We start from the raw sequence: 21,659 nt of genomic DNA, 5'->3' as shown, positions 1-21,659 counted from the left end.
GAAGAAAAGCAGCAAGTTGGGGAGGGAGTCAGAGCAATTTTTGAAAGCAAGGTTTGATTTCTGTTTGAATCCAAGGCTGCACCTATGGAATAAACAAAACTCTTTTGGGGGTGATTTTGCTGTGAACACCTCCATCACAGGCTCAAGTTGCATAAGTGTGTAAATAGACCATATACAGGGAAACCTCTGTTTTCGAATGTAATCCATTCCGGAAGACCGTTTGACTTCCGAAAACAAAAAACTGAAAGCGGAAGCCTCAATACAATAGGGAAACTCAAAACGGAAGCCGTGAGGCATGTTCGGCTTCCAAAAATCATTCGAAAACCGAAGCAAGTACTTCTGGGTTTTTGATGTTTGAAAGCCGAAACGTGCGTCAACAGAGACATTTAACAACTTAGGTTCCACTGTATCCTAAAGACACCACAGTCTCCACTGGGCCTCGTTCCAAAAGGAAACACAAATCCTGGGTATGTGCCTAGAACCCCTGGAGTCTCACACCACTCAGAGACTGGGGTGGCATGCAACAATACATTATCAGAATTTCAAATTATTAAAGCTTATAATCAAAAAGTTCCTCAAATCATTTAGATGAAAAGAAGGACTCCTCTTAGGAGCTTACTGTATACTGTTTTAGGTCAAAAAAGCATCCTGTGATTTTTCTTGCTGCTAGCACATATAATGGGACCTTATAGGTAACAAAGCTGTCTGCATCAACCAGTAACTATCTAATTTTGAAATAATCTGATTAACCTTCCAGAAAATTCTGTATTGAATAAAGAAATATATCCCACCCTGTGGAATGCCCTCCCACCAGAGGTCAAAGAGAACAACAATTACCAGACCTTTAGAAGGCATCTCAAGGCAGCCCTGTTTAGGGAAGCTTTTAATGTTTGATGGATTTCTGTATTTTAATATTTTGTTGGAAGCCACCCAGAGTGGCTGGGGGAACCCGGCCAGATGGGTGGCGGGTAAATAAATTATTATTATTATTATTATTAGTAGTAGTAGTATTATTATTATTATTATTATTATTATTATTATCCCTAGCTATACAGGATATGCTGTGCAGTGTCTTTGTTCTGGCCTGATTTACACACACAAAGATGGTCATTGGTTGGCCTATTAAAGAATTTATCAGTCCAATATTCTGTGGGCATAAGTTGAAATGAAGCTGAGTAAACATGTCTAACGGGTGCAAAAATTAATTTCCTTAGATAAGCAGCCTTTTGTGGTTTGATTGAATTTTCATATACAAACTGCTGTACAAATCTAAAAATCAAATCAAATCATGAATCTTATCATAAGAAATGACCTGTGATGACATTACAGGTGAAACAGTTACAACATTGTTTATAGGTTTCTGTTCTGCAGGTCTAAAAACTACAGCTTTGATAGATTTTGATTTGGCGTTACTGTGAGTTTGTTTCCCAGTATAGAATCATGGATTTATTTATTTATTTTATTTGTATATCACCCTTCATCTATAGATCTCATTGTGGTTCACAACATAAAAATACAAAAACAAAACATAATAAAAACAAGAACGAAAATAAACCAATAAGAAAGCAAGAACTTTCCAACCCTGTTAACAGGGCTGCCTCCACCTAGGAGATCTTTGGTGCCTTTGAGAAGGGGCACATTATACACAATTCTCAAGTACAGGACCACAGGATTGCAGAGTTGGTAGGGATCATCTAGTCCAAAGTCCTGCAATGTCTACTCTGCTTTGTGCGCATTTAGAGAAAGCTTTTAGATTACTTCAGTTTTAAGTAATACACCAGGTTTCAGCCTAGATATGTATATTGTTGCATCTTTGGCATCTGTTCACATGTTTACTAAACATTACTAATAGAGTTTCTTGCTCTGCAGATGGAACACTTGGTCACTGAGTTCTGCAGAAGTTGTTGGGACAGTATGACTGGTCCTCAGGAAGCCTTGTTGTTGTTGTTGTTGTTGTTTAGTCGTTTAGTCGTGTCCGACTCTTCGTGACCCCATGGACCATAGCACGCCAGGCACTCCTGTCTTCCACTGCCTCCCGCAGTTTGGTCAAACTCATGTTCGTAGCTTCGAGAACACTGTCCAACCATCTCGTCTTCTGTCGCCCCCTTCTCCTAGTGCCCTCAATCTTTCCCAACATCAAGGTCTTTTCCAAGGATTCTTCTCTTCTCATGAGGTGTCCAAAGTATTGGAGCCTCAGCTTCACGATCTGTCCTTCCAGTGAGCACTCAGGGCTGATTTCCTTAAGAATGGAAAGATTTGATCTTCTTGCAGTCCATGGGATTCTCAAGAGTCTCCTCCAGCACCATAATTCAAAAGCATCAATTCTTCGGCGATCAGACTTCTTTATGGTCCAGCTCTCACTTCCATACATCACTACTGGGAAAACCATAGCTTTAACTATACGGACCTTTGTAGGCAAGGTGATGTCTCTGCTTTTTAAGATGCTGTCTAGGTTTGTCATTGCTTTTCTCCCAAGAAGCAGGCGTCTTTTAATTTCGTGACTGCTCTCACCATCTGCAGTGATCAAGGAGCCCAAGAAAGTAAAATCTCTCACTGCCTCCATTTCTTCCCCTTCTATTTGCCAGGAGGTGATGGGACCAGTGGCCATGATCTTGGTTTTTTTGATGTTGAGCTTCAGACCATATTTTGCGCTCTCCTCTTTCACCCTCATTAAAAGGTTCTTTAATTCCTCCTCACTTTCTGCCATCAAGGTTGTGTCATCTGCATATCTGAGGTTGTTGATATTTCTTCCGGCAATCTTAATTCCGGCTTGGGATTCATCTAGTCCAGCCTTTCGCATGATGAATTCTGCATATAAGTTAAATAAGCAGGGAGACAATATACAACCTTGTCGTACTCCTTTCCCAATTTTGAACCAATCAGTTGTTCCATATCCAGTTCTAACTGTAGCTTCTTGTCCCACATAGAGATTTCTCAGGAGACAGATGAGGTGATCAGGCACTCCCATTTCTTTAAGAACTTGCCATAGTTTGCTGTGGTCGACACAGTCAAAGGCTTTTGCATAGTCAATGAAGCAGAAGTAGACGTTTTTCTGGAACTCTCTAGCTTTCTCCATAATCCAGCGCATGTTTGCTATTTGGTCTCTGGTTCCTCTGCCCCTTCGAAATCCAGCTTGCACTTCTGGGAGTTCTGTGTCCACATACTGCCTAAGCCTGCCTTGTAGAATTTTAAGCATAACCTTGCTAGCGTGTGAAATGAGGGCAATTGTGCGGAAGTTGGAGCATTCTTTGGCACTGCCCTTCTTTGGAATTGGGATGTAGACTGATCTTCTCCAATCCTCTGGCCACTGCTGAGTTTTCCAAACTTGCTGGCATATTGGGTGTAGCACCTTAACAGCATCATCTTTTAAAATTTTAAATAGTTCAGCTGGAATATCATCACTTCCACTGGCCTTGTTATTAGCAATGCTTTCTAAGGCCCATTTGACTTCACTCTCCAAGATGTCTGGCTCAAGGTCAGCAACCACACTACCTGAGGTGTACGAGACCTCCATATCTTTCTGGTATAATTCCTCTGTGTATTCTTGCCACCTCTTCTTGATGTCTTCTGCTTCTGTTAGGTCCTTACCACTTTTGTCCTTTATTATGGTAATCTTTGTACGAAATGTTCCTTTCATATCTCCAATTTTCTTGAACAGATCTCTGGTTTTCCCCATTCTATTGTTTTCCTCTATTTCTTTGCATTGCTCATTTAAGAAGACCCTCTTGTCTCTCCTTGCTATTTTTTGGAAATCTGCATTCAGTTTCCTGTATCTTTCCCTATCTCCCTTGCATTTTTGCTTGCCTCCTCTCCTCCGCTATTTGTAAGGCCTCGTTGGACAGCCATTTTGCTTTCTTGCATTTCCTTTTCCTTGGGATGGTTTTCGTTGCTGCCTCCTGTATAATGTTACGAGCCTCCATCCATAGTTCTTCAGGCATTCTGTCCACCAAATCTAAATCCTTAAACCTGTTCCTCACTTCCACTGTGTATTCATAAGGGATTTGATTTAGATTGTATCTTACTGGCCCAGTGGTTTTTCCTACTTTCTTCAGTTTAAGCTGGAATTTTGCTATAAGAAGCTGATGATCTGAGTTACAGTCAGCTCCAGGTCTTGTTTTTGCTGACTGTATAGAGCTTCTCCATCTTTGGCTGCAGAGAATATAATCAATCTGATTCCGATGCTGCCCATTTGGTGATATCCATGTGTAGAGTCGTCTCTTGTGTTGTTGGAAAAGAGTGTTTGTGATGACCAGCTTGTTCTCTTGACAGAACTCTATTAGCCTTTGCCCTGCTTCATTTTGAACTCCAAGGCCAAACTTGCCAGTTGTTCCTTTTATCTCTTGATTCCCTACTTTAGCATTCCAATCCCCTGTAATGAGAAGAACATCCTTCTTTGGTGTCATTTCTAGAAGGTGTTGTAAGTCTTCATAGAACTGGTCAATTTCACTTTCTTCAGCACCGGTAGTTGGTGCATAAACTTGGATTACTGTGATGTTAAAACGTCTGCCTTGGATTCGTATCGAGATCATTCTGTCATTTTTGAGATTGCATCCCATTACAGCTTTTGCCACTCTTTTGTTGACTATAAGGGCCACTCCATTTCTTTTACGGGATTCTTGCCCACAGTAGTAGATATGATAGTCACCCGATAGTCAGGAAGCCTAGTCTAGGAGTATTACTGCTCTGTGGGATCAGAATTATTCATGCATTCAGGGAGCCTCTGAAGAAAATTGAAATGTTTTTGCCATGAATTTCTGTTCTCTGAGTCACCTGCCTAGGTGCTCCAGAGAGCGATGCCATTCTGATATGGACAACCATGGTTACCCCATTTCATGATCTTTTGGCCCCACTAGTTTCAGTTTCTCTCCTCTGTACCTGTGTGTATGTCTGCTGGGCTTTAAATTGCCAATGTATTTACTAGTCTTTTAGGTTGTTATAAAACTCTGTTTTGTTTGTGCTTTTCTAAGTGAGCCCTCACATTTCTTTACGTACATAGCTTTCAGATGTAGCTCAAGGCAAATTTTTATCTCCTATGCCTTTTCAGCTACACCATAAATTGCATTGGTCTTGCAAAAGCTTATCTTTGCTATTTTTTATGAGCCAAGAAAATACAAAAGTGGTAGCATTTGCTTCTCTGATTTTTACAGTGGAGCATTGCAATTTTCTTTGATACAGCATAGAGAATGTTCCCAGATATGTAAAATTTCCTGTTGATGTGGCTTTTACACGTACTATTCAATAGTATAAGTGCGATGTAAATTCAGTTACATCTGAGTAAATGTCTGCAGGAATACATTCCACATTAGAATTTTACAAAACCACAAAGGCACACATCAGCTGAGCTGAAAGCTATCTGAGCAGCTTGGGTGATCTTATAAATGGCTCTTGTAATGGTTTAAAATTCATTAGTGGTCTGTATTATAACGTAGTGCATGTGCACAATTTGAGTCCATTTCAGTAGCGATTGCAAGTGCATATCAGAAGAAAAACGCATCATGCTGCCTGGAGTTTAGATATGAGTATTGCTCAGCAATTGAGCAATGCCATGTTTCTTCACAGGTCTTAAAACAGGATTTTCCTTTCCTTAACCTTTTTTGTAGTCTTAAGAATGTAAAGCAATCTCTGGTTTTATTAGAGTAAAGGCTGATAAGATACTTTTATCTTTTTGGGGGACATTCCATTGACTTGGATGTGTGCTAAATAGTTGGAGATCTAAGTGCCTCTATCTCTGGTACTTAAGGACATATTTGCATTTCTAATCTTGAGTAGCAGACCTATGAAAGTTCACTTATAGGTCAGTGGTGTTATGGCAGATGTGTTCAGAAGCAGCAGTGGCTGCTCAGTGTGCAGCTGCACTTCTCTGCATTCCTTGTGCAATTCTGTGCTGCTTTATATAGAGGGTCACTTGCCTAGCTGCACCTTTATCTCTTATTACTACAATGCACTTTTATATGGGGCTGTCCTTAAAAACAGTCTGGAAACAGTTGTTGCATAGCTTCTTGCCCAGTGACAGCATTTGCATTTATGGATGAGAGAAGAATTCACTTCAGTTCACATTTAAAGGAGAATATGCGTAATTCACACTTTCTAAAATGCTATGCCAGGCATCCTCAAACTTTGGCCCTCCAGATGTTTTGGACTACAATGCCCATCTTCCCCGACCACTGGTCCTCTTAGCTAGGGATCATGGAAGTTGTAGGCCAAAACATCTGGAGGGCTGCAGTTTGGGGGTGCCTGTGCTATGCAAACCAAAACACACTTCTCTGAATTTTGCAGTACAGTTCTCCACACAAATAAGTTAAAAAATGCACACACTAAGGTAAACTGTGCATAAAAATGCATACGTTGGTGAAAATAACAGAAAAATTGCATTATATTACTGAAATTTGCTTTGCAGAATTTTGTATATTAGTCAAAACTGCATACAAAAATGTATATATTAGGAGAATTTGCACTACAATGGCAATGAATTTTCATGATAACTTTATTAAAAACAATGACACAAGCATATGGAAAACTGAAGATTGGAAATATGAGAAACTGTGAAACCAAAATCGAAAGATTCACCCATCCCTGTTTGCATGCCATGGTAAGCCATGGTGAATAGAGTTAGCTCCCTTTTTACTCCTCCCCAGTGTGGGTGGGAGCAGCAAACCACAACCCGAGACTCAGCATTATGTCGGAACCAGGGGTGATGGTTTGCTTTGCTCCATGCAAAACATAATATAAAGCCAAGCAAAGTTTGTTTTGGGCTTACCAGCCATGGTTTGAGCAAAACAAACCATGACAATTCAGACATAAGCTAACCCAGGAATCACAACTGATTTATTCTACTTTGTTTTTCACCTACAGTTTTACAAGGAGGATCAGTCTCCCCATTCCAAGCTAAACAATTAACTGTGGTTTGCCATTATGTGCAGACTGTGCCAGAGAATTTCCAGACTTAAGCCAAGGTGTTATTTTAGTACCTTTAAAGGCTTTCATAGCTTGTATCTCAGGAGGGGCTGAGCTGCTTTGCATATCTCAGAAACACATCTACTTTCTCCTTTTCCCCTACCTGTCATCAGTAAGAGCTCTGCTCCAGATACAGTCTTTGGGAGAGGGTAACACCAGTGCTGGAAAGTTAAAGGGCTTTTCTGATAGTCTCAAGGCTTGGCAAAGTTGTCTGAAATAAGTCTATTGCTGTGATTACCCATCAACCTTTTGTTTAAAAAAGGGGAAAGTGCATGGTCTTTTGTTTGTAGATACCTTGGAGACTGAGATAAGAGTAGTGGGTGGAATCTCTTCTGTTTTGTCTGCTTTTTAATGTCCTAGTAAGTGGCTTTTGTACATTCTTTTGCCTCTTGATATTTTACTGCTATTGGTTGGGTATTGTGGGCTTTGAACTGTTGCCAATTCTCTTTCACCTGTGTAGGTGAGGCCACTCTTGCCAGTCTTTCTATTAAGAGAAATAGAGAGCGTGCTCTCAGAATGACCACCCCACCTGCTCTTTTTCTCTCCCTTCTGTCTTTAAAGGGGGACTGTGGCTCTTTAAATCTGAGAGATAGAGACAGACAGACAGATGAGAATGAATATGAATATGTAGCTGCTGTGGCAATGTTTCTCATTAAAAGTCAAGGTTTAAGTAGAGACAATTTAGAGAAAGTGGTTTCGTCTTCCAGAACATGGGTTGTGGGAAGGAGATAAGAGGAGTTTCAGGCACCATAATTGTGTTTGGATGATGTCTTCTGCAAAATTATTTTGTCTTGCAATACACATGTGAGCAATAGGGAAGCCTTGGAAAGTAAGTGGGAACTCTAGTATAGGGGAAGTGGAAGGCTTCCAACCTTTTGTATGCGGAAAGCAAGCTGGCCATAAAGTTTATACGTGAAGCTTAGATTAGGTCAGAGCTTTCAAAACTTTTCTTGTTGGTGACACACTGTTTTTAGACATGCATCATTTCGTGACACAGAAATTCAGTTTTACTAGCAAACTGGAGGTTAAACTAACCTTTTCCCACCCCAGCAGGAGCGTAGGGAGAATTTGTGTGACAGACCTAGACACTGCAGCTGACACATGTGTCGCGACACACGGTTTGGAAAGCTCTGGATTTGGTGGTTCACTTGGCTGTGAGTGTGGTGATCCTAGAAGTGTGTAGAGTTCAAGCAGATCTACTGTCTTTTCCTCTCTAGGTAATGCTATATGCAAACCTGTCCTAATAGTTTACTTGTCAAGGTAAAATATATATAAAACCTAAAGCAGAAAATCTAAGGGAGAGGACACACCCAGCACAGCAATAGGCAGGAAATTTCTTAACCTTCTAGTCTGTTTTCCTGTTGCAATCCCTTGTAGCAGACAGAGAGGAAACCTGTCTTGGATTTAAGAAACTGCAAATGAAGTTCATTTTGATTGCACCACACACAGTTTCACTCAAGCTTGGTATTCCCCCACCCCTTGTAATCAGCTTCTTATAAATTGTTTGCCACCAAGGAGAATTAATTATTTTATTCAGTTCTTCTTGGCAACCAGTTAAAATATGTTATACTTGGTAAATTCTGCAAAGAGAAAAGGACTAGACAAAGGCAACTATAATTTGCTCCCTGTGTGAATTAAAAAACCCTGGACTGTCACTTCAGCAAAGTTATTTCAAGAGTGCAGCAGATACAGAAACTTATTATGCACTTTTATTTTATACCTTCAAGAGCTAACGTCATGTGGTAAAAAGGTAAAGGTAAAGGGACCCCTGACGATTAGGTCCAGTCACGGACGACACTGGGGTTGTGGCGCTCATCTCGCTTTACTGGACGAGGGAGCCGGCGTACAGCTTCTGGGTCATGTGGCCAGCATGACTAAGCCACTTCTGGCGAACCAGAGCAGCACATGGAAATGCCATTTACCCTCCTGCCGGAGTGGTACCTATTTATCTACTTGCACTTCGTGCTTTCGAACTGCTAGGTTGCCAGGAGCAGGGACCAAGCAATGGGAGCTCACCCCGTTGCGGGGATTCGAACCACCGACCTTCTGATCGGCAACCAAAGGGATTTATTTTCAAGTAAGTAAATCATCATATAAATTTGTTAGGGATTACAGATTTGCTCTCATAGTAGTCAGTAACTCATTTTAAATGTGCTTATGGTAGTTTAATTTGTTTGTGAGGGTACTGCTATAGTGAACACACATTGGCCAGAACTGGTTTTGGATTCCAGATTTGGTCTCCTTACTGTAGGAAAGTTCTCCACAAGATCTATTAGAATTAGTTCATCTCAAAAATACGCATTACTTTGATGAATATATTAACTTTCTTCATCAATTTTAGACAAGACAGGTCATGTTATGAATGCATGTTTGGACTGTGTCATCTGCTTACATTAATATAATTACAAAATACAGCAGTAAGTATTTTCATTTTTCAGTTTTATTTCATGACAGTTGAGAGTTCCTCCACCAAATGGTTAAAAGAGAAAGGGTATTTAAAATATGAGGTGTATGTGATTACAGTCGTACCTTGGATGCTGAGCAGAATCCGTTCCGGAAGTCTGTTTGACTTCCAAAACATTCAACTTCCAAGGCGCGGCTTCCCATTGGCTGCAGGAGCTTCCTGCAGCCAATCGGAAGCTGTGGAAGCCCCACCAGACATTTGGCTTCCAAAAGAAGGTTTGCAAACTGGAACACTCACTTCTGGGTTTGCAGCATTTAGGAGCCAAAACATTCAACTGCTAAGGCGTTTGTCAACCAAGGTACAGCTGTACAACTCTGAAGACAAGTGGTCTTGCTAGATGGCCAGTTAGAGAAAACTGGAAAAGAACTGACCAAGCGTTGCCTGCAATATTCGCATGCACCTTTAAAAAGGCCTTTACTATGCTAACATGTGCAGGTGCTCTATAGGCACACCAAGTTTAAGTGTATTCCTGAATACCTTTTGTAATTACTTAACCATTTCCTTCTCCAGAGGAAATTTATCCATCCCATATTAACTGTGATTATGCATTACATCAACACCTACATTAACCCCAGTTAAGGTAAGGCAAACCAGGGTACATGTTTAACAAGGTTCTGAAAACACAACTTAAACAGGAATGTTGTTGTTGTTGTAACAACAACAACAACAACAACAACAACAACAACAACAACAACAACAACAACAAATTATTATTTATACTCCGCCCATCTGGCTGGGTTTCTGCAGCCACTCTGGGCGGCTTCCAACTGAATATTAAAAACAGTTGTTGTTGTTGTTAAAGTCCAAAATGCATAAGTCTATTTAAGAACATAGGAAACTGCCTTATGCTGAGTCAGGCCACTTGTCCATCATGCTCAGTATTGTCCACCACGACTGGGAGCAGCTCTTGAGGGTTTCAGGCTGGAACCTAGGATGTTCATGCAAGGCATATGCTCTACCACGGAGCTACAGCCTTTCCCCCAGTTAAGGTGAGAGTGACTGTTGGCAGAGAGCATATAATCCTCTATCTTGGTTCTGATCTCTTAATCACAGTGAAGAGAGAGCCAACATTATCTTTATACCACCCCTAAAAACAGTTTGTTCGTTAAAGTTTTTTTAAAAAACAGGATCATGACTATTTAAATTCTGATGAAGGATTATACAGTGTGTATGTATGTGTGTGTGTGTGCATATATATAGAGAGAGGGGGGGTAAAAGGGCCCCTGACCATCAGATCCAGTCGTGTCCGACTCTGGGGTTGCGGCGCTCATCTCGCTCTATAGGCCGAGGGGACAGCTTCCGGGTCATGTGGCCAGCATGACAAAGCTGCTTCTGGCGAACCAGAGCAGCACACGGAAACGGCATTTACCTTCCCGCCGGAGCGGTACCTATTTATCTACTTGCACTTTGATGTGCTTTCGAACTGCTAGGTGGGCAGGAGCTGGGACCGAGCAACGGGAGCTCACCCTGTTGCAGGGATTCGAACCGCCGACCTTCTGATCAGCAAGCCCCGAGACACTGGTTTAACCCACAGCGCCACCTGGGTCCATGTATATGTATGTGTGTGTGTGTGTCTGTGTGTGTGTGCAAGTAGTTTCTGCTTGTATGAATAGAGCATTTACTTCTGTCTGAAAGCTTTTACAGTATACTAGCAAACAGTGTCTTGTACTCCATTTGTTGGACCAAATAAAAGGTGCATTCAGGATGTAGATGAAGTCCTATATTTTTGCCAATGACACGAAGGCTGATCAGAATTTTAATTTTAAAGGAAGGAAATGGTTTTGGCAGATACCCACAGTCCAAAGCAGACCTTCTGTTAATGCATTACTGTGCTCTTGAACTTTGCCTTCTGATCCAGGTTATTGCTTGTGCCTAGAAATAGCAACTGCCACATTTTCCTATTAGGATCTTTGACAGTATACAAAATACCTAGTTTGTAGGGTATGACCTCAAATCTTGACTCCAAATCACTTGATAGTTTATCTCTAAAACTGAATTAAAGGCAGCTTGTTTTTACATTAGTAAAAACAGAAGTTTTCAACTTTCCTATCCTCAGGGAACTCTTTCCATATTGATTTGCCTGCCAAGGAACTCACTTTTTTAAACAGGAAACTTGTGAATTACAGAGGTCTTCAGGTATTTTTAAAGGAAAGAAATTGTTTTGGCAAATACCCATAGACCAGAGCAGTCCTTCTGTTAGTTAATTAGTCAATAATAATAATAATAATAATAATAATAATAATAATAATAATAATAATAATAATGCGGACTTTTCCTGTGGCTCTGCTCTGCAGGGATAGATCGGTAATCATGGACAAGTTGTATTTCAAGAAACTTCTCCAAAATGATTTATCTTCTCAGCAAGGAACTTCTCCATGAGATGCCAGGGTTTCTAAGAACACAGTTTGATTCATACTATAACTTGCTGGTCTTCCCTAATACAGTATGCCTTTTCAAATTAAATTCATCCAAGAGGTTTTCTATATCAAGATGTGACCTCATTACTGCTTACTGTTCTCTGTAAATCTTTGATAAAAAAATTAAACATCATGGGAAGACAAGAATACAGACTGCAAGAACTATTGTCTACACCAGTGTTTCATATCCACAAATAGGAGATAAATTCCTAGGAAATCTACCAGAACAGTTACAATAAGCTACAATAAGTCACAGTAATGCAGCAGTTTTTCAATATTAAAAACTGGCTTTGCTGTGACCCCATTATCTCTCACAGATAATGCCACAGATAGTATTATTTGTTCTCTCTATCAATAATGCCTGCTTGTTCATTTATCACAGAAACATACTTCTAAATCAGCAGCCCTAAAATTAGTCACACTTATTGTGCTTTCATTCTCCCCCTTCCCCTCATGCCACCAAACAAATTATATAATTGTCAAAAAAAAATCCTATTCCTTTTCATGGTGTAATAAAGAATCTTACCTTTGCTTTGTTTTCAGAAGGTAGTAAGGCATTTATTGGGCCAGAGTAATCCTATTATGATTTTAGAATGCACCTGGATTACTTTGGCTGCCTCTTTTTTTTCTATACTCCATATCGCAAGATGTGAATTATTGGTTAGCCCATTGTTTGCATGGCACGTCACTTTAGAAATTGATATGACATGGTGGCTCAGTAGGTCTTCAGGTTTTCAGACAGGGGTCTTTCCAAGCCCTGCCTGGATATGTTGGGGAATTGGGCTATGAAAACATGAACCCAGCTCAGCTCATGGGGTACAATGTACACATGATTTACCTTCCCTTAAAAGCATTCAGCTATTTGCTCAAATACCAGGGGTGAGTTTTGAAGTTGCTTCTTATGTTTTGTGTGAAAAATGTGTTTTATAAATTCATGGGTACAGATCAAAATATCACAGCCTAAAATAAATTCTGGAACTGCTTTCTGAAAACTTGTAATTGAAAACTTACAAAATAACATTTCATGCATTTCAAGCTGTATAATTTGAATTTACTTTGATGTAAAATTGATTTCCCCTCCTAGCCTGGATGATAGTGCCAGTAATCACTCACTGTCTTGGTAGATGTTGTTTTTCATACCCCATTAAAATGCCTGAAAAGACCCAGTACTTAAATGATCAAGGGCCAGTAGCTTTAGAAATAGATGATATAATGAGTCCTTTGTTAAGAACAGAGAAGCATTCAGTCTCTGCTCCTTCAAATTATTACAGTAGAAATTCACTACTGTTTTCCGTTTTACTGTCAGATTGAATCACTTTTTGATAAACATATATCTGGGTATGGGGTGGGGTGGGGGAGCTGGTTGAGACTGGGCCCCGGTGCTGATCTTTGTAAAATGTCAAATTGTTCATATTTCAATTGATATAACTTTTCTAGGAAAAAAAGTATTTTAACCAGATTTGTAACTAGATTATTAGCTGCATTATTACTTCCATTATTGAACATACACATGGCCTAAAAGCTTTGTTTTCAGTTTGTTTTCAGTTGTTTATATACACTCTAAACATGTGAAACAATTTTGTAATTTGAAACCATCAAAAATGTGGAAGTTGTTGGGACATACTAGATACAGCTTTTAATGGAACAAAAGCTTTTATTGAGGAGCTTTTTCCAGTGATTTTTTAAATCTGCAGATGTCATTATTTTATGCTACAACTCTTATTTAAAGTTTAATAAGCTGCAATTTCATGGACATTCTTTTACATATAATCAGGTGAATATACACATGCACATTAAGATTCTGTTTGACCGTCTAACTCAGGGGCTCCAAACTACGGCCCGGGGGCCGGATGCGGCCCAATTGGCCTCCTAATCCGGCCCGCGACGACCCCCGCCGCTCGCCACTGCCCGCTCTTACGGCGCGCAGCGCTCTTCCAGGTCGGAAAAAAGCGCTGAAAATCCTTTGTGCGCATGCTTATGGGCCTCTCCCGACCCAGAAGAGGTCATTTCTGGTGCACGTCCGGGTCGGGGGAGGCCCATACGCATGCGCACACACGATTTCCGGCGCTTTTTCCGACCTGGAAGCACCTGGAAACTCCCCCGCCCTCCAGCCCGCCGCGCGATTGGCGCGGTGGGAACCGGCCCAAAGCCCGGTAAGTCTGGGGACCCCTGGTCTAACTGAGTTTGCGTATCACAATAAACCATGATTTAGCAAGATGTGCATGAACTACAGGGAACCTTTGGTTTGCATGCTTCCCTCCTCCTGTTTTCCCCCAAGACCTGGAGAATTTTTGAAAGCTGTTACTTTTGGTTTAGCATAATCCGTGCAATTGAAGTCATGTCCCTATAACAATTGCAACTGGATTTCTGGTTCCTTGTTTAAACATTGCCTATGTGCATATTTGTTGCTAAAAATGTTTGAGTAGTATCTTTAAAGTATATTGCCTAGTGCAAATCCTGTCAAAAATTTTTTACCGCAAGTGCTCAGGAGGTCCTGGGTTGAATCCAAGAAGGACATTACAGTTGTGTAATAGAATGTTCTCTCCCTTTCCATCCTGTGTGTCCCTTGCACTCACCCAAATTTACTCTAGAGAGTTGGGAGAACCCCGGCCTACAGCATATTGGGGAAGGAGTGGGAGTAGACTTGCCATTGCACAAGCAGAAGTCATTCCTCGTGCACAGTTACAGTACTTCGTTGACTACAACAAGTATCCCCATTTAATTTTAACCATATAGGCCCTGGTCTTACCCACACATATTTCTTTTTATAAAAATCATGTGGGTGCAAGCCTACCTTCTTCTTTACCAGTGCAGCAGTAGAACCTGTGTAAACTTGGGAGCCTTTGTCAGCAGCCGTAGCTCTAATGCTATATCCTCCCCATTTCTGGTTGTGGATTTTGCAAGTGCTTCTTCGACCAACCACAAAATCTTCAGCTCTGAATGGGGAAGCACCAGCAGTAAATCTATCTATAGCCACAGATTCCTTTGTTTGCATTGGATTTGCTAGGACTTGGCTCTTTGTGCTGGTATGTGGTAGCAAGAGAGGAGGTATATGTGGTAATACAAGACTTTTGTGTACTGCGTCCATAACAAATATGGAGCCCACAAAGTTTTGACGTCAATAGCAAATCCCCACAATGGCATTTCCAGATGTTATGCCATGCTCTGTATGATTTTAGTGTTTACTAGTTCATGCAAGAAGAGTTTAATGAAATTGCAATATCAGTTTACTACAAAAAGAGTGGTAATTGTTTTAAATGCCTTGGAAATGTGCAAGGATGGTTACAATTAGTTTCCGTTCATTTGCGAATCCTACAACAACAATGTTAGATTTACATGTAAAATGCATTAAAATTGCTTGGATTTCAGAGCAAAGAATATTTTTAATGAAGTTGCTTGTTTCGTGTTGAACATATTGCATTTTTTTTGCATGAATTGTCTAATACAGGGGTCCCCAAACTACGGCCCCCGGGCCGGATGCGGCCCAATCGGCCTCCCAATCCGGCCCGCGACAACCCCCGCTGCCCGCTGCTGCCGCCCGCTCTTACGGCGCGCGGCGACGATCTTAAAAATCGCCCAAAAATCGCCAAAAATCCTTTGTGCGCATGCGTATGGGCCTCTCCCGACCCAGAAGAGGTCATTTCCGATGCACTTCCAGGTCGGGGGAGGCCCATGCGCACAAGCGATTTTCAGCGGTTTTTTCCCGACCGTGTGCGTGTGCGCATGCGCACGGGCGCGCACTCCCCCGCCCTCCGGTCTAATAACATCTCAAAGACTTTTGCTCCATTTTAATATTTTTTCTTTATCCATGCTCTCTTTAATTTATGGGATTAAGGTGTTGAACTGTAAATATTCTGATTCATTGGGGTTTCTCCCCCATCATCTAAATACTTGAGTCAAATAGGTTACTTAAAATGTAGAATCAGCAGAAGACATCAAGAAGAGGTGGCAAGAATACACAGAGGAATTGTACCAGAAAGATATGGAGGTCTCGTACACCCCAGGTAGTGTGGTTGCTGACCTTGAGCCAGACATCTTGGAGAGTGAAGTCAAATGGGCCTTAGAAAGCACTGCTAATAACAAGGCCAGTGGAAGTGATGATATTCCAGCACGACAGATGGTTGGACAGTGTTCTCGAAGCTACGAACATGAGTTTGACCAAACTGCGGGAGGCAGTGCAAGACAGGAGTGCCTGGCGTGCTATGGTCTATGGGGTCACGAAGAGTTGGAAACGACTAAACAACAACTACAACAAAATGTAGAATTCCATGCTTCTTACAAAACTGATTATTATTATTATTATTATTATTATTATTATTATTATTATTATTTGAGTGTGAAAACAAAACAGTCCAGGTGATATTCAGAATTTGTGAAATGTTTAGTTTCTGGAAAGATATGATTACATAAATAAATGGACTGCACAGGCACTTAAGCGAAGTCCCCTCACCCCCCAACTTCCTATTAATATCAATTGCTGCCTTCTAGTTTAGATGGTTCTGAGAGATTTGGGTGGGATGGGGCTGAGTATTCCTAGATTTTCTAGCTGTAGCAAATCACTCAAATTTGCCCTCTAGCACAGTCTGCTTCCTGGGTGCAGAACAGAAAGAAAGAATGTTAAATAAAAGAGAGAACATATTTAATTTCTTCATGTAATTTAAAAAAATAAATATTGAATCTTGTTCATAGAATCAGAAAGCTTTGATATCTAATAATCCCTAATACATCAGGTTAACAATGTCATATGTGATTGAAGTCGAAGGGGAGAATAAGATGGACTTTGTTATTTAAGTAATATATCAATTTGAGCGATTATGCAATTGTTCCAACACAGCATAGTGGTTCAGATGTAATTCAAAACCATGGCCTGGTGGTTGTGAACAAGGAGTTAAGGCCTTGGAGTCATTCAGCCTTGCATTCAGCCCTGCCTAGTGTGACCCTTGTTTCCAATCCTGATTTGCAGGGCAATGTCAAACCTAGGACAAAATGGCAAATTGCATACATTTTGCTTCAAAACATGCCTGGAGGCAGGGAATCAGTGCATGGCTCAAAATGTTGCAATAGTGTATTCACAAATGTAGAAGGGGAGCCACTTGAGAAACACCAAGCATTGTGTTTCCAAACTAATCAAAAGCAAAAGCTTCCTTTCCTTTTTCTTATCTTGTGAGTATTAAGAGCAAAAGGCAGGGAGTTGATGAAGGTTTTGATTTATAGGCACATTCTAACATACAGGATATTAACTAGTATCTCACACCACTAAAAAGGTTAGGCCCCTGTCAGGGGGACTCCCTACAGGGAGCCTCCCCCCATGATCCTGACCAGCACTTCGCCCAGCGACAGCACTAGCAGCGGGTCAGGGGGAAGCGGAATGGAGGAAGGAACCAACAAGTGGAGGGGGGGGCGGCTCAGGGAGAAGTCGGGTCCCAGGCACTGCCCCAGGCAGCCAGGGGAAGTAGGGGCACCACTCCTTCCGGCGCCCAAATTGAGGCACGCGCCCAAACGCAGGGTGAAAGGGCGACGTTTTGGGGTGCCCAGGTTATTATGTTGGCCCCGAAGCCGATGGGCGCCATTGCTGGGTTCTGAGAGTGACTAGGAGGTCATGTTTTTTGCTATCTCTGCACTCTAAATAGTATGCACAATAAAACCTTTAAAGACACAACAGACTGGAGCGTCTTTACTCGGGAGTAGCCGCAACAACTCCCTGACAGCCCCTTATGATCTTTTGGTTGGTGGCACTTCTGTTTCCTGATTTTGTTTTGTCTTTTTGGACAGGAAGTCTGTACAATTAAAGAATGCTAAAAACACTGTGATCTGAGAAATAATACCTCCTTCAGCCCAAGTAAATTATGCCCAAGTAAGAAGGATTATGTGGGTTGGTTGTGGTGTGAGCTCTTAGCACATTGTTTTAAAGTCTTACATTTTGCATGTGATTGCATATAAATAAACAATTTATTTTTAATTATTGCTGTGATCATTTTTAATGGAAAGATGGAGTATAAATATGTTAACTAATGAATAGATGTACATGAAATATGTGACCAGAGTACAAGAGGCACAGGTTTGCAGATGTTTTACATGGTGCTGCCTGTGACATATATGGACCATCTTGGAAGAAGTGTTGTTGTTGTTTAGTCGTTTAGTCGTGTCTGACTCTTCGTGACCCCATGGACCATAGCACGCCAAGCACTCCTGTCTTGCACTGCCTCCTGCAGTTTGGTCAAACTCATGTTCGTAGCTTCAAGAACACTGTCCAACCATCTTGTCCTCTGTCGTCCCCTTCTCCTAGTGCCCTCAATCTTTCCCAACATCAGGGTCTTTTACAAGGATTCTTCTCTTCTCATGAGGTGGCCAAAGTATTGGAGCCTCAGCTTCACGATCTGTCCTTCCAGGGAGCACTCAGGGCTGATTTCCTTAAGAATGGATAGGTTTGATCTTCTTGCAGTCCATGGGACTCTCAACAGTCTCCTCCAGCACCATAATTCAAAAGCATCAATTCTTCGGTGATCAGCCTTCTTTATGGTCCAGCTCTCACTTCCATACATCACTACTGGGAAAACCATAGCTTTAACTATACGGACCTTTGTCGGCAAGGTGATGTCTCTGCTTTTTAAGATGCTTGGAAGAAGTATTCCCTCCTATTTGAGAATGAGGGTAGAATCCCTTTGTTAATATGGTGCCTATCATCTGCAGCTTGTAGAACTTGTGTTAAAAATTAAAATGCTTGACTAACTGGGCAATGGAAAGGGGTTATTATTATTATTTAATTGATTACAAGTTGCAGGTCCAGTTTTTAAGTTGATTTTAGCCTCATCACTTGCTTTTTAGAGTGTGTTCATGGAACGCAGCACTGAGCCTACCACAGCAAACCAACGATAACACCAATGCTGTTTTTCATATTTTCACATAATAGCATTGAATGAAATAGTCAAAAGCCTCAGATTTGACCAAGGATTATTAATGCTCTTATTCCTGTAAACAGATCAGTGCTTGATGCAAGTTATGTGCAAAGCTATGTGTATTTAAAATCTTATTCTGCTAGGGTAGTCCACATCTTGCATTAATAAAAACTGGATGTTATTACTTAAATATATTGTGTGAAATGTATACAATGACCTGGTTTGCACATAATACTAAGACAAACATTGGCTTTGTGCAAACCATGGCACAGCTCTTTCCCCTGCTGTACTACCCAGGACTAAGCCATGGGTTGGCTTAGCATGTTGTCTGAACCCAGGCACATGGTTTGTCAGATAAACTTTTACAGCTCATAATCTGGAGGAGCCAAACCATGGGTTTTATGGTGCATTGTCAGCCTGAGGTCTAGAAATTTCCTTATGAGATTACATCAGGCATTGGCCATGCACTTTCAGACTACTCTTGGTTACTGCAACGGTAAATAAGGACTAAGTATTTGAGGATTATAAATTCATTGCCTGCCTAGAGTTGTAAAATCTTGCAAAAACAACCTGGTCATGAGCCAGGATAGTAATCGCCAAAGGAGGAGGAGGAGGATGTTGTATGGTAAACAGGACATATAACTGCATAGAAGCTTGGTGAGGGACCTTTTCAAAACTAAAAAATGTTGACATGCTACCTTCTCTGGCCGAGTCAACAGGTAGACAGAGGGGGAGATTTAATTCAGGTTTAAGACTCAGGCTTTATGTGCACAGATGTAGGTTTCTCAATTCTTCTCAGAGGAAAGTATGCTGAATGTGTCTTTGTCAGCTTAATTCCTGCTTAGACACATTGAGCAAGCATCTTTACTCACTCTCTATTATTTCCCCTCACCAGTGCTCTTTTTCTTTAAAAAAATGTTTAGGAGTACTCTAATTTTCCTACTCATATTGAAATACTGCCCCTTAATGAGGCCAAACCTAGATTCACAAAATGTTTAGGGGCATGCATACCCCTGCGTCCCTCCAGAAAAAACACCGCCCCTCACATCCTAGACTTGTTTTCCCACTTGTTGCCTTTACTTACTTGGATAACTTTTTTCCATAGTTACAATTCATCTCTTTTTCAATGAAGTTTGCAGATTTTCATCTGCTCCCCATGTTTGCCTTATTAGAAAATATTTAAAGGAGAAAACACTACATTTTGACAACAAACTTGAATTATTTAGTATGTCACTGAAATATATCTGAAGTAAACAAATAGTATAAATGGGGACAGTGTAGCCTCAACATATAATTTCATGTAGTTGCAGAAATGAAAACTAAACTGGCCTGATTCTTTTCATATGCACATGCATATGTGGACAGGTATGTAGGTGTAGGAAAGGAGATGTGAAAAGCAGAGCTTCTGCGCTGGCATTGAATCTGAACTGTTAAGCAGCTAAGTCACAGCTGCTTAACATATGCCCCCTGGTTGAACTCATTTTATTGCCTGACACTTGATATCAGACATCTCTCAATGCAAGAAAAGGTTATTGGAATGGAATACTTTTCATTGCTAGCAATTGTTGGATGACATATACTTGTGCAGCTTCAATACAGTAATATGGAAAGCTGAGGAAGAAAGTGTGTCTGCATGTGGGAGTGCACAAAGCCACTCAACAAGCTAACTAAAGGCACCGTGTTTTGTGTTCTTGGAGTTAGTGGTTTTCTGTGTATTGCTTCTTGAGTTTCAGTGCATGTCTGCTCATGTGTTTGGCTTTCATTGGGAAAAAATACATATAGAACTACAAAACTTTATATGCTTGGCCAGTGAGAACTCCATTTGTGCAGAGGTTATGCTATCTTTTGCCTTTTCTACAAGCTTTTAGGGTCACTAGTGTGATTTGTGAAGATGAGCTTGATTACCAATGCAATCTGTTATGTAGGCTAAAGCTTTTCATTGTTTGAATAAGAAGATCCCCTAACTCCAACAGATATATCAGGATTTTAGCTTGTTGTGCTGCTCCTAAAAGGTAAAGGTAAAGGGACCCCTGACCATTAGGTCCAGTCGTGACCGACTCTGGGGTTGCGCGCTCATCTCGCATTTTTGGCCGAGGGAGCCGGCATATAGTTTCCAGGTCATGTGGCCAGCATGACAAATCCGCTTCTGGCAAACCAGAGCAGCACACGGAAACGCCGTTTACCTTCCCGCTGTAGCGGTTCCTATTTATCTACTTGCATTTTGACGTGGTTTCGAACTGCTAGGTTGGCAGGAGCTGGGACCAAGCAACGGGAGCTCACCCCGTCACAGGGATTCGAACCGCCGACCTTCTGATCAGCAAGCCCTAGGCTCTGTGGTTTAACCCATAGCGCCACCTGGGTCCCTGTGCTGCTCCTAGGCCACCACTAAAGCTGGTAGTTCCTACCTGACCATACCAGCTCACTACTGGCAGAAAGAGAGAGGGTATATACAGGTTAGCAACTTCACATTGTGACAGGTTGGCATGTGTGTATGGAACTAGTTGTATGACTGGAAAATGGAATATAGTAGTGTTGCTTATCAACAAAACTTTGTTCCAAACTTGAAAGTGTCTATCTATTTCTGTATGGTGCCTAAGAACTATGATGAATGAGCCACTTGCCAGTAGTATCACAATGGATTGTGGTTTTTTTCTGTTTTGCAGCCGAATCTAAACCATGTTTACTTGCAAATAAATTCCAAGGATTTTAATGTTGTGTGTTTCTAGTGGAGAACGCTTGAGGCTGTAGGCTTGGATAAATTTATAGCCAAAAAGATGGTCTGACAGAGTGTTTTTTGTTTGTTCATTTGGGATGGATATGAGTGAATGCATAGTATCAAGGGATCTGTGGAAATTGTGCTCAACTGAAGGATATTGAATGGCTTACTATCTTCAGACTTATTCTTAAATTAGTCTGGTTGTTCAAATA

The 21,659-nt window shown here is 41.1% G+C and overlaps 2 protein-coding genes across 7 annotated transcripts in view; one reads left to right on the top strand and one right to left on the bottom strand.

Moving 5' to 3' along the window:
• C14H7orf50 (chromosome 14 C7orf50 homolog) overlaps positions 1-21,659 on the top strand; it is a 140,769-nt gene that overhangs the window by 79,723 nt on the left and 39,387 nt on the right. The gene's annotated exons all lie outside the window — the stretch shown is intronic.
• GPR146 (G protein-coupled receptor 146) overlaps positions 1-21,659 on the bottom strand; it is a 48,974-nt gene that overhangs the window by 23,042 nt on the left and 4,273 nt on the right. Inside the window, exon 2 of one of the 4 annotated variants that reach the window (XM_060282457.1) lies at positions 11-18,470. The exons of the other annotated variants lie outside the window; for them this stretch is intronic. Coding sequence (XP_060138440.1) covers positions 1,958-3,676 — 1,719 coding nt within the window. The 5' untranslated portion in view covers positions 3,677-18,470 and the 3' untranslated portion in view covers positions 11-1,957. Of the gene's footprint in view, positions 1-10; positions 18,471-21,659 lie in introns of those variants that run through there. 4 annotated transcript variants of the gene reach the window in all.

Source organism: Zootoca vivipara, chromosome 14, assembly GCF_963506605.1.
Source record: "Zootoca vivipara chromosome 14, rZooViv1.1, whole genome shotgun sequence".
In the NCBI taxonomy this organism is placed as follows: Eukaryota; Metazoa; Chordata; class Lepidosauria; order Squamata; family Lacertidae; genus Zootoca; species Zootoca vivipara.
The sequence above is the reverse complement of the archived record's forward strand: the minus strand, read 5'-3'. Positions and strand labels throughout refer to the sequence as shown.